This window comes from Glycine max, chromosome 15 (genome assembly GCF_000004515.6).
Source record: "Glycine max cultivar Williams 82 chromosome 15, Glycine_max_v4.0, whole genome shotgun sequence".
Taxonomy (NCBI): domain Eukaryota; kingdom Viridiplantae; phylum Streptophyta; class Magnoliopsida; order Fabales; family Fabaceae; genus Glycine; species Glycine max.
This window is the reverse complement of record NC_038251.2, coordinates 3,872,137-3,885,978: the sequence shown is the minus strand read 5'-3', so window position 1 is coordinate 3,885,978 and position 13,842 is coordinate 3,872,137. Positions and strand designations below refer to the sequence as shown.

The 13,842-nt window shown below is 30.1% G+C and overlaps 1 protein-coding gene and 1 long non-coding RNA gene across 3 annotated transcripts; one reads left to right on the top strand and one right to left on the bottom strand.

Moving 5' to 3' along the window:
* Positions 1-2,648: 2,648 nt before the first annotated feature.
* On the top strand, positions 2,649-4,265 carry LOC121173604 (uncharacterized). Its single transcript, XR_005888764.1, has 3 exons — positions 2,649-3,160; positions 3,382-3,468; positions 3,599-4,265. It is a non-coding gene; the product is annotated as an uncharacterized lncRNA (long non-coding RNA).
* Positions 4,266-5,996: 1,731 nt separating this feature from the next.
* Positions 5,997-12,650, bottom strand: LOC100809041 (protein FAM135B). 2 transcript variants are annotated; one of them, XM_006597272.4, is made up of 15 exons: positions 12,040-12,650; positions 11,870-11,955; positions 10,888-11,042; positions 10,716-10,777; positions 10,387-10,581; positions 10,210-10,264; positions 9,825-10,040; positions 9,592-9,725; positions 9,022-9,214; positions 8,831-8,890; positions 8,496-8,741; positions 7,775-8,033; positions 7,478-7,683; positions 7,176-7,226; positions 5,997-6,559 (listed from the first exon to the last, which is right to left on the bottom strand). In XM_006597272.4, the coding sequence occupies exons 1-15, from the start codon at positions 12,219-12,221 to the stop codon at positions 6,269-6,271; spliced, it is 2,391 nt and encodes a 796-aa protein (XP_006597335.1). In that variant the 5' UTR covers positions 12,222-12,650; the 3' UTR covers positions 5,997-6,268. The 2 variants fall into 2 exon arrangements, with proteins under 2 accessions (XP_006597335.1, XP_006597336.1); XM_006597273.4 differs by lacking the exon at positions 10,210-10,264 and having other exon boundaries at positions 10,395-10,581; positions 12,040-12,648.
* Positions 12,651-13,842: the final 1,192 nt, after the last annotated feature.

Genomic DNA, 13,842 nt, shown 5'->3' with positions numbered 1-13,842 from the left:
AGAATATCATTTATCTTTTTGTTTTTCATAGAAATATAATAGAAGTTACTATTTTTTTATTTCTTATTCTTATTTCTAAATATTTGCATTAAAAAAGTATCATAAGAATATTATTTTTACTGGTTTTATATGATTTTAAAGCACTAAATATAGAAGACTTAAGTAACATATTTTCGTTATTGTCGTTTTAAATTTTTTGGAACCTTATAAATTGTTTTTTTTTTTACATGTCTAACAGCCTTTATACAATTGTAAATTTTAACATACGTTTCTTTTGTTCTAGAAGATTTTCATTTTATTCTTATATTGAAGTATTTTTTATTTTAATTCTTGTTATTGAAGAAACAATATCACTTGATAGCAATTTGTTAGTCATACTATCACTTAATAGTTAATAGTGAACAACTAAAATAAAAAAGGATTTTTTTAATAAGGACTAAAACAGAATTTTTTTTTAAGATTAAAATATATTATAAAATTAAAGAGTTATTTAAGCCAAATATATAAATAAAAACTCTTTTTACCTAAATAATGGATTCGAATTACAAATCAGATAATTATGCTATGTAACATTGCTCATAGTAATATTAGTAATGACCAAACAAAAATTGCTCAGCATTTACCAAAGTTTTAATAGAAAAAATAAATACAAAAGGTTATTTGGAGAAAAAATATTCTAAATGGTTTGATTAATTCTTAATAACTTTTCATTTTAGTTATCATCTTATAACCTTAATAAGGTTTGACTATTGAATTATATCATATTAGGAAAATCTTTTATAATATAAAGTAAAAAGATTTAGAATCTTTTGTATTACTGATATTATAAATCTTTTTACTTTATCCTTCTACTAATCCACCAATGTTTTGTATGGTAAGAATTGAATGTGTTTCATATTTTTAAGATATTAAATATATTTATTTTTTACTTAATACTTTTCTAATAAGGTAGTAGAATGATTTGTAAGATTAATCGAAAAACTGATTTATAAGAAAATAAAAAAATAAGATATAATATTTCTCTCTATATTAGAGAAGTGTCCAAAACCAAATCAACCAGTTTTAAAATGTGAAATTGTTAAAAAAAATATTTAGTTTTTATTTTTTATTGTAAAAATCAAACAAAATTCAATCAAATTGCATATTATATTATATTGATTTTTCTTTTATATTCTTATAAAATTTCATTATCATTAGTCACAACTCAGTTTTTTTAATGATACTACGTGATTTCATATGTATTGAACATTTGTTTATGTTATATTATGAGTTTATAACATTAATGTATGAATGATATCTAATATACTTCATTTTATAAGAGGTTTAATATATATATATATATATATATATTCTCATGTGGTTTTTTTATTACTCTGTTACTTATAGTAGTGTAAATGTTATTTTCAACGACTGATTATAATTTAATTAACTATTAGGTTTTGACAAAGACATTTCAGTCTATTTTTAGTTTTTTTTTACTAATTAAAAAATTTGTTTGATTGGTTGGTAAACAAATTTTTTATAATAATTTTTAATATTTTTTGAAACATTATTTAAAATAATTTTTGTTAAAATGTTAGTTTAGTTTCTTATATTTTATTTTATTTTTATTCTCAATATATTTATACAATTTTCTAATTATTCTTTTTTAAATAAATTATGATTTTATTATTTTTTTTATTTTACACTTATCAACTACTTTAACAGTTAATTTTACGAAATATTAATCATTTAATAAACCAATTTTTTAGTTACTAGATAACTTTTTCCGACTTTCAACTAGTTTTATTGAATATAGTCTTAGAATGTTTATTTATTTTGATAGTTTTCAAATTACTATATTTTTTTTACAATTAAGGGGATGACACCTAATCTAAGATTAGAAAAGCTTTTGCACTTAGAACACTTTTACAAATATTAACATTTACATAAAAACAAATTAATTTTTTTTTTTGGGTAGCAAATTAGAAATAATTTTAAAGATCGTAAAAAAGTAATTTTTTTAATAATAAAAACTGCCTAACTTATCTTAACCGATTAGGAAAAAATTGGTTTGGTTTAGTTGAAATTTAAAATTATATTATTGAATCAAATTAAATCATATATTGCTTTTATATTTAATTCAAAATTCAAATACCTCTTCAAATATCGGGCAATAACTTGGGGCATACATTAGTCAATCAATCAATAGGTTGGAATAAAACTTATCCTTCTCGTATCATTTCTTATTTCTTCCCATTTCTAATTTATTACGCTCTTTTAATATATTTCTTTTTTGTTGCTAATGGAGTTCTTTTATTATATCTATTTCTATTCAATTTGGACCACCAAAATGAGCCTAAATATTTCTATGCAAGAAAATTATCTTTATTTTTTTTGGAATCAAGAGAGTTATCTATTTCATTCCTTTTAGACATCTATAATAATAGATAATAAAAAAAATACTATTTGTACCAACTGTTTGTTGGTCTCGATTTTTTAAAGATTATTTTATCCTTTAAATACTTCAAAAACAATTGTAACTGCATACTCTATATTGTGGGCCTCATGTCTTTCTCTCATATTTTTTTGTTTATTGTTGTACCACTTAACACAGAGGAAAAATAATCTATGTTCACTTTCATCTCTAACAATAGATAAATGAAATATTATTTGCATCAATTATTTTTTGTTCTCCACTTTTTAAAGAACATTTTGTCCTTTAAATACTTCAATTGTAACTACATGCTCTATATTGTGGGCCTTATGTCTTTTTCTCTTTTTTTTTTTTTTTTATTGTTTGTACCACTTAAAAGAGAGGAACTATAATAATAAATAAAAAGGATACTATTTCTACCAATTGCTATTTGGTCTCCACTTTTTAAAGATCATTTCACCCTTTAAATACTTCAAAAACAATTGTAATTGCATACTCTATACGGTGGGTTTCATGTCTTTTTCTCTTTTTTTTTTGTTTATTGTTTGTACCACTTAAAAAAGAGGAAAGAGAATATATGTTGACTTTAATATGACAGAAATATACTTTCAGTTTTGTAATTGCATTCTCTTCAACGTGTGAGTTTTGTGGTTCAGAAAAATGTAGAGACAAAAAGTTGAATTTCACGTTTTTTTTCTTCCTGTAAGTGAAGTCTCCTTCATGCGTCGTCGGTAACTACACACGGTTGGTGACTTTTTTTTCTTCTTCTTCAAACTGTACAAAACGGCTCCCATTAATTTTTTTTCCATTTCCCATTAATCTTCGGAACAACATGGGATATCTTGTAGGCTTTAACTGTTACATGTAACTGTACATTCTTTCGATTTTTATTCATTCATTTTCTGAAGGTTCTTTTTTTGCATTTGGCTTCTTCTCTTTCTTCCTTTTTCCGATCGCGATACCAGTTACTCTCAACAGCGAAAATGAAAACGATGAGTGCGAGTGAATGGCACAAGAAGAAGCTTTATATGTTTAACAAAATTACAATGTCTGTGAGTATATTATTCTTTTATCCTCTCTTTCTCTCTTTAATTTTCATACAATCATACACTTTTCATCATAGTGTAGTTATTTTATGTTTTTGGCAATGACCGGATGGTTATTTAATTTGCTGTAACTTAGTTTGCAGAGCCAAATTATTTCAAATATTTCTACAGTTTTGAAAAGAGTCTTGGGGCCAAGCAGGCAGCAATAATGCTTCGTAGATTATAGATTGAAGTTTTTAGAGGTATGCCCTGCAAGCTTTTGTATCTCATTCATTTTCTTTAGTGGCCTACACAACTGCTTTTGAGGTATATCACCATGTTAGTTACTTTCCAAATTATAATATGCATTCAATTTTCATTTTTCAAATTATGTTTGTAGAAACGTTCAAAAATTGAAATTGGCATATATACGGTAATTGTAACCACACTTTAACTGAACTGGTTTCTAGCTTCATATGACCCTCACAAATCTCAATCTTGCTTCTTTTCTTCTTCTTTTTTTTTATTAGTTTTCAATCTTGCTTTTAATATTATTGTTGTTCCAATCATTTTTAACACTATCACATTTGCAAGTAACTAATTATTGTTAATTTTCTATTTATGTTAATCTTTAATTATCCTCTTTGTCCGACCTCTTTAATTATTCTTACTGTCAATTAATGTTTTTCTTTATAATTTAAGCCTTTTTTACTGCCCTATCTGGAAAATTATAATTTAACCAAAATTTAAATACAAAATTTCAAAAGATATAGAAAATAGAAAGAAAGAAGGCTACGCTTTTTTCATTTTGTTTTCTCAAACTAAACGGGTCCTCAACCATATGCTTCTAGTCATATAATTATACAAAAAAAAAAAAAAATTAACTTGACTTTTATATGTTTTCTATTTTTTTGTTTGATTTTAAATGACACCCACAAAAGCTTTAGTTACTTTGATGTTAAGACACTATCGGAAAGTGGTGGTTGATCGATAATAATTTTTGCTGCTTTAATTCCTTTTCTATTTCTACTCAATCTCATCTCTCTCGATAATTTAAAAAATACTTATAAATAAACATATATTTTATCTGATGGAATAGGTAAACATATATTAAAAAATGTTACTGTAAAACTAAAACTAATATACATGTTCATAATACATACATCAATATATATAATAAGAGATATTATTGTAATGTATAAATTTTACCACAATAAATATACATGCTTGCAGGGCATCATTGATCATCAAATGTAAATTTTTTTGGAACATGTACATTTTAAATCTTACCACCATTTTGGAAGAAGAAAGAGTGACTAGAGATGCGTTTAGCTGCTATAAAATTATGATGCTATGATTATTTCTATGGATAGTTGTCTGAGTAAATGGTTTATTATGCTGCAATTCGGTTTAGTTTCTTTTTTGCTTTTCTTATCCTTTATTATACTTTTAATCCCTTTAATTTGGATTACATGTGATTTTGGTTTTTCAAATTTGTTTGAGCCAATTAAGTCCCTCTATTTTTAAAATGAAAAAGCAAATTAGGTCCATTCATTGATTTTCTTTTACCTAAAACTCTTGAACTTTCATTTTCTACTCAATCTTAATAATTTGAATTTATTAAATTATTTTAAACCTTGTATGCAAAACTCACCAACCAAAATATCAATTTGACTTAAATATATTTTGTCTCAACAAACACGGCAAACTTTTTTAGTTCTTTTATTTATTTATTTTTTATTCCTACAATGCTCGATATCGCCTATTTTGATCTCAGGCCTGACTTGTCATCAGGAAAAAAAAACCATTTTATGCAACCTGCCATCACATCAAAGACTAAAATAAGTTTTAAATGGAATAAAATATCTAGAGGGGCCATCTTTATTTAATTTTAAAATAGAAAAATCCTTTAGTTTGATAAAACTTGAAGGAACGAGTAATTTTTACAAAATTTAAACTAAAATAATTAAAAGGAAAATTATTCTTTTATTCTAGAATATTTCCTTTTTGGTACAAAGTAGTGCATGATCTAGTATAAACCTTTTCGTACCAAGTGTTGTTGACTAGCGAATTTATATATTTTATTCCAGCAAGGTATTAACAGCAACTCAGCGAGTATAAATAAACCTTTTTCCTACCAAGTGCAAGATATTGAAGGTGGAGCTGACGATATCGGTTAAAAATTAAAAAATGAGCTGAAAATGTGTGATATTGTCAACCTTTTTTGTTGTTAATTAACAAACCAAGGAAGAAATTTTTTAAGTGGAGACAATTCTGCTTTTCTCTGTTGGAGATGATGAATTGTTGAAAACTGAAGTAGGAGGGAAGAATTATTTATCCTTTTTGGAATCTTTAATATAATTGCACATGAAGGCGTGTGTGTGTAGAGTAAAAAGACAAATTAACGGTGAGGGGGCGCTAATTGAGGCAGTTGATAGAATAAGCATCAGTGTTAGACCGTAGACAGCGCCAAAACAATTGGCATCAAAACAAACAGTTGACACGACACTGAACCAACAAGGCAAAATTACAGTATAAAGTGTATAACACATAACTTTGAATTTCAGCAGAAATTTCTTTGAATTCCAATTGTCAATTTACACCATTTTGCCTAATTAAGTTCCTAATCCTACAGAACTAACAACTTGTAAAAAAAATTTAACTTTTAACCGATGTTGTACACACGTGCTGTTGGTTGTGCATGCCAGTGCAAGAAATAATTACATTGGCATCTAATGATTGCTTTGATCACAATGCAGTATTGTCACTGTGTTGTGTAACAGTGTAAGTCTAATTTCATGCAAATAATTCCCTTTGTTTACTAATTCTAACTAAAGAGCTCTGGGAAAGACCACATTATGAACTTGACAAAAATGTCACACTCCAAGAATTCAATGTGAGCAGCACGTCCAATAAGTGTGTTGAAGCTCCTCCTGCCGTAGGAGGAGGTTTCGAAGTTAATGTCACAGCGCATGACTATACGATGCTCAGAGTGAGTTCTCATTTGGTCCAAGCAATTGTTTAACATCTCCAGGAACACTTTCCCTTGTTTAGAAAAGTCCAATGTAGCTGCTGGACACAGTTCTATTTTGGCAGAATGATATGGAACATAACCGTCCTGACAGAAGCATTATGATACAAGCTTTAGAAATAAAAGGGAAACGTGGCTATATACTTGTTGACATAACACTTTTTATTCATCTAAACTAAAGTCATTTTGCATCTAACTATAAAACTCGTGAATATCATCTGATGCTTTAAAACAACGGCATGCATGTTTATGACTCATGTGCAATACCCTTATACTTGTTGACATAACACTTTTTATTCATCTAAAGTCATTTTGCATCTAACTATAAAACTCGTGAATATCATCTGATGCTTTAAAACAACGGCATGCATGTTTATGACTCATGTGCAATACCCTTTTCATGTATCAAGAAAAATGTTCAGATAAATACTTCTAAGAAAATCAGAAAAAAAATTGCCAATCATGTTTTCATTATTAGTACAAATCCCATAAATGTAATCTTACTAGCTTTCATATTTCCTTCACTTGCTTATGTTTCTCTTTCTCTTCGTGACACATAAGTTTCAATTTATACTCCTAACAAAATGATCCAGTAGATGAATGGCATATGTTGTGAAGTAATGAAAGGAAGGAAAGTTCTGTTAATGTAGTTTTACAAGCTATGCTAATTAATTCCGTGTTATAAGAATATAAAAGAAGTTACCTGAGGAGAGGATAACAGAATCACATTCTTGAAGTTTGCAAGTGTCTTCTTCTGCAGTACAAGATAAAGAACTTTATTATACTTTAACAAAAACACATCAAAATAGCACTTGTATCCCTATGCCTAAATCCTGAATTGAACAGAAATTTTCAAGATGACAACTGTTCAGCAGCCTTCTCTACTAATAACCTCCAATCCAAACCCCAAAAAGCCTCATAATGTTTAGAGATGAGGGAGGAGAGAAGAAGGGGGGTAGGGAGGGACCAGCTATAAACAGGGGTAAGGTAATATGCATTCAATACCTTTGAAAGATTGTAGATGAAGGTATTCTCAAGATCATGATCATCTGTGAAAGTTAGTTGATGGATGCATTGTGTGCCCTTGATCTTCTTCAAGAGCCACAATCCTGAATTGAATATAGAGTTCGAACTATACATATAACCTAAGTGTGGACCAGATATAGAAACATATGTATACAAGTATCTTAGATATGGCTCCATGATGCTTTCTGAAATTAAAAATAAAAAAGGCACATTACTGTCCCAATATTAGATTTTGATGGGTATTATTCTCCATTGTTCAAAACTATATGTAAATACCTGCCAAAGCAGCTCTGATGATGAGATTCCCAATAGAATGGCCAACAAAGCTAAGCTTGATATCTTTTAAGTTTCCAACTCTTGAAGCTTTATCCATCTTCTTTTTCAGGAAAGAGATAACTTCCTGAGCAAGCCGTGATCCCATTTCTCTGAAGTCTTCAGATGTTTTATCTTCGTTTGTCTCTGACATAAGAACCTGTATTTTGGGGTCTATTAAAAGCCACTGGTTCCTAATAAGCCGTAAATCTAAATGATGTCCCTGTTTGTTTGAGTAGCAAAGGGTGTCTTAGTCAAAGGATCCAGTCAAAACAAGCACAAACATTAAACAAGGAATTTCATAAACTTCTGTAACTAGTAAAAAGGCAAACAGAATCCCAAAATAAATCAGGCTAGAGTAGAAGTAAAAGACAATATCATCAAAGCAAACGGCAATAACTAGAATAAAAAAGGAAGTAATATTGCATGTCTCCATGCTTCTCTTTGAAGGCCAGATCTAAATTACCAATTACTCATGAATTTTGAAAACTGGGGATTGGTTGATTTAATATACACTCAAACCTAAACAAAGCCAACAAACCAATGTTTACCATTGTTTGCAGAAGTAGTTTTCTTTTAAAGATTAAAAAAGTAGTTTGTTAATCCCAAAAATTAAAGTGCACAAAGTAACAAGAAATCAGGAAAGAAAGGCTGAAAGAAATTAAGGATGCCAAGAATGTCATGCCTGAAACCCGTGAACAAAAACAACTACTCTCAAAACGTGCTCATTTTGTGGGGGGCTATTCCCAGGCAACTTTATTATGGCTCTAGATCCATTTTCCAGGATATGTCTAGCTTTGTCCTCCAAAGGAAGGAAATATGACTTCACACTGGCAGAACGGTGCATGTTTTCCAAGCATTCTACAATAATAATAGGAACACGCAAAGGATCTCCAAATATATACATGTCCTGAAGTGACCGGTCGTTGATCTGCACGGAATTTGTATGACAAAAAATACAAATCAGCAAGAAAAACAAAAGTTATAATTATAAGCATTCCATATGTAAACAACTATTACCCTCATTTGTGCTATACCACGCCTGTGAAGTTCGGCTCGCATTGTTGCAGTTTGAACAGGCTGAAAAGGAAAAGAGAGACATAACATACTTGAAGAATTTGTTAAGCCAATTCATATGAAGGCAATAAAATGATTAACTTCAAACTCAGAAGAAGTTTATGGATCTTATATAGTGTATACTGGATAATTACATCATCATTAGAACTCCTTGTACTTGACGATCTCCCACGCAAGCTACGGTACAATGATGTCCCCTCAACTCCATTACTCACGTACTGGTGAGGCATATCAACCTTGGAGTACACCATCCATATTGAGCACTCAGTTCTTCGATCGTTTGCCCATGAGTTACGGAGAAATTCCAGTATGTTTGTTTTATTTTCCCTGATGAAGCGATGAGAATAAAAAGGAAGAGAAAAACCATGTCGTTGACTAGAAGGAATGCTTAATATTATGCTCAAAAGATATTTAACTGAGTGCATCTTTTCTCATAAGATACATAACAACCTTAATGTTACAGGTAGATGCTAACAATGCATGTTTAGAATATTTAAAAGCCTGTAGACCAGGCTCCTGTATGCCTAATTATATTATGCAAAAATGAACACAGAAAGCAGCCTTTTCCAGATACCATAATGGCCATAATGGATACACAGACACTGGCATGAGTTTATTGAAAATGGGGCTATAATGACCTGTACAGTTTCTGAACTCATGCTAATTTGGATGTGTAACTACTACATAAATAAATTTAAGTATACCTATGGAATTTCAGAAATGTATTCCAGAGATATAAGAGCTGATTCCCAATGAACTGGAAGAAGTTTAACATATCATCCCAAGAAAAAGATTGACACAATTCCTCAGTAACATGATTGATGTATTGAATAACTTTCTGTTGAAGGTAAGACAAAATTATTGTGTGAGCAATAAATCTAAAACATCAAAAAGGCATAACAGATAATGAAGCATTCACATTGCCAGAATTAAGAACCTCAGCACTGATTTGTGTCCCATCAGACAGTTGAAGTGATGCTTCATCATCAGCACTTTTTTCATGTGCTGGTGAAGTAGAATTGAGTGACTTAGTAACATAAGGTTCAAAAGTAATTCCAGTCAAATCAATAGCTTGGTTAATTCCTTTGCTTATTCTTCTCAGGTCATCAAGCAGGATATCATGGGCAGCGATCAATGCTTTGATGAGTGCAGCCTGATTTGAAAGAATAAGATACAATAGTAAGCAAAAATGTGTTGAGAAAAAAGTTGTAAGAAATTAGGAATCTTAGCCAATAATGTAAATCATGATTTATTAACACTTAAATAAAATAAGAAGCACTGCTATGAAGTTACAAAAGATTTTCTACTGTAACAGAACACACCTTGTTTGACCTAACATAGTCTTCACCATATGTTCCTTTAGAAGCCAAAGAATAACTATTACATTTAAATTATCACCTTTCAGAACAGAATAGTATGAAACAATCTAACATAAGTTATGGCAAAGCAACGGTTACTAGGGTATCCATTTGAACCATAAAATATGAATTCTGACAAACCTTGGTACCTTCAGTTGTGGTGTGTGATAACCAGATTTTAGTAGACTGATATGAACACTAGTATCAACAAGGACAGCATGGAAAGCATCAAAATGTACAGGACAATACGAATGCAATCCCAAAAGAGCTTTAGGAGGGATTCTATACTCATGAACTGAAGCTGCACATCCATCCAACGAACTTTGTAACTCAGGCCTGCTCAATTACATAAACAGTTTCAGAAGTCACAACCTCTAATCATCATCATCATTAACTCCAGTTCAATCAGTATCCCAGCATGGAACTTTTACTCAATGAACAGAAAAAGAGAAAGAGTAACATTAACTAACCGCATTTCAGGTGTTGGAGTGTGAAAGAGCTCAAACTTCAAGATAACAGCAGAGGATTTCCCCTGTGGATAAAAATAATCATTAGCAAAGATATTGTGACCTAGATGAAGAAAAAAAGGTAGAAATGTTATGGTTTATACATAAAGTAACAGAGAGAGAGAGTAGAAGTGACCTCGTATCCACCATAAGATAGATAGAATGAGATCATGATAGCAAGAAATACGTCCTGCCTTGCATATCTAATCCGGAATGATGGTGTTGAAAAACTGTTGTCTTTATCATCAATCATCCAAACTCCACATAAATTGTCAGCACCCACTTCAGGAGCTGCAGCTCAAAGGAAAGACAGATTCAAAGATTTTATCGATCTAAGAAACAATACCATGCACGACGGCAAATTAACTGGGCAAAAAAGTAAATGCTCAGCATATCCAGCATGCTAGTGCTAGTGTCTCACTAAAATCAAACAGTAAGGAAGTTCAAAATAGTAGGCATAAAGATTTTGAGAACATATCCCAACCATTCAATCAAGGCTAATATGAGGTTGAAAACAGAGAAATACACAGGCACTGGAATCCCCATTCTGCATTTGTTTTGCACACTGAACTTATCTGAGGAAATGGTGAACAAAATTGGAAAACTCGTTTCGGGAAAAAAAAAAGAATAAGTTTGAAATGGTTAAATAAAAATTATGAGAAGCTCAAAGTCTCAAACCTTATTTGTTCGTATAGTAAAAATAAAAATAAAAAGGAAGAAAAAAAAAGGGAAATAACTTCTATTCTATGTTCCCTAAGCTGAAAATGGATATAAACAACAATTTAACGCTTATTTTCTTTAAAAAAATTCAGTCCTTTGTTTCCAAACTAAATAAATAATTTCCGCAACTTCAGCATAGCACGATGAATGATATATATATATATATATATATATATATATATATATATATATGTTTACATGTAAGAAAATGCTTGCGCGGAAGTCCCAAACACACTTACAGCAGAGAGCCCTTAACAGGATCTCAGAACCAAAAAATTTAATGTTTCAGTAAACTAAATTAGGTTATTCCAGCAAACATAAAGTCAACAACAACAAAAGGTAAGGTCAGTTACATGAAACACTAACACATCAAAATATCAGGAATATACTAATTTCACCTTCATACTGAACAACCCGTGCAGGAATCCCGGGATAGGAGTCTTCACCGTCCTCCCATCTCAAGGTAACCTTGATTCTGTACCATCTGCACAACAATAACGAGAATAAAAAAGAAGTTTTAAAATGTATAAAAAATAAAACCACCCGAACAGCAGAAATGAAAGCTTACCCTTGTTCAAAAAGGTCGAGATTGTGAAACCTATGAATGTAAACGGCAACTTCGTGAACAGCATCGAGCATAGGAAGTTGGTGATTTGGCCTAGCAGAGGCAGTTTGGTCGGCATTGAGCAACCTTTTGGTTGCTAAATTGTTTTGATTCAGACCCACGAACCATCCTAATTTCCGAAACATATGTAGTGTGTAGTGCTAGAAGACACAGAAATAATGAATGAATGCCCAAATGATCATCCCTTAGCATTGAGCAAAAGCCCACAAGTTCAGAAAAAAGAAAGGAAGCGACTTTGTCATCCCCACATGGAAAATGTAAAGGTTGAGAAGAGAATAGCAATGTGGGCGGAGTTAGGAAAAGTTGGGAGGAAAATGGAAAAGGGAAATAATGGAGTGTAGGCGTGGAAACAACAAGAAGAAAGGCATAGTAGTAAGTAATAGTTTTGTTTTTGTTTTTGGATTAATAATTAATAATTGATGGTTTCGGTTGGCACAAAGGAGGGCCCCAGAGGCAAAGGCAAAGAGCATCATTTTCGTCAACCCTTTATCGCAATTCGCAGGTGGTTTTTTAATCCCAAAAACGATTGAAAAAAGGCAACTTTGAAAATGGTACCAGGGCATGGCATGTTTCTGTTTTCTACTTTTCGCTTCAATTCAACTCTGTAGATCGAAATTCACGGGCCGTTTACTCTTCCCATTTTGTAGTACTCTGTTACTTGTGCAAAACCAAAATCCTCTCTTTTTTTCCCTTTTTCTAGGAAAAATCATACTACAACATTTCTGCTTCATTTCATTATTTGAACCTCTATTATTTGTTATTTGTTATTTGTTGCATGATGGTCATTGAATTTATTATGATATTGTAAATGGATTTGATTTTTTTTATGTATTGTAAAGCCTCCTACATTTTTAATTAATTAAAAATTATCTTGACTATTTAAGTAATTATTATAAAAATTAATAATCGTATTATATATGTTAATAGTATAAAATTTTATTGTGTTAATGTATCTAAACTAAATTTTTATATATGGGCTTTCTTTTCATAGTACTGGTATTTGAATATTTTTTTTATGTTGAAATTTTTAGATTTAGAAAATAATTGACATCTAAAAAAGACTAAAGTGTCATATCGATAACTTTAAATGTATCTTTAATTTATTTAATCTATTTTAATACATATGCATTATAATACGCAGTTTTAAAAAAAATAGGATTCTTATTTTCCTCATTCTTTCAACTAATTCAGTATCTATATTCCCTGAACTTGGAAAAGTAGTTTTTATTCTGTTCCTATTCTTAAGGGATTTCTAGTTGTTATATGGAGGCGGAAAGAGTTCATGTTTTGATATTAATAACGTTGGTCGTTGAGTGAGGTTAGTGTTCATTTTGGTATACCCCGTTACTTTTTTTATGTACCCATTTTTACTTACCCTGTTACTTTGCTCTGGCTTCCCAGTGCTGTGCTGAAGGCTTTCTTTCTTCTTTTTTTTCAACAAATATTTAATTTATTTGGCTATTTTATACTTGTAAATTAAAATACATGATTTAAAAAATAATATTTTAATTTTTCTCTTTTCAACTAACACAGTTAGCAAATTAATGACGTGTTGTCTATGTCACTTACATGATTGTTACACGTCAAGTGAATCTTTTTTGTTTCTAAAAAAATAAAAAAAATTGATGCTCATCCCTATAAAATTTAATTGTTTGATTCCAATTGTAGTAAAATTCAAAAGTTTAATTTTGTTCATCATAAAGTAATATACTATTTTCATTTTTAATATAATATATTAAGTAATAT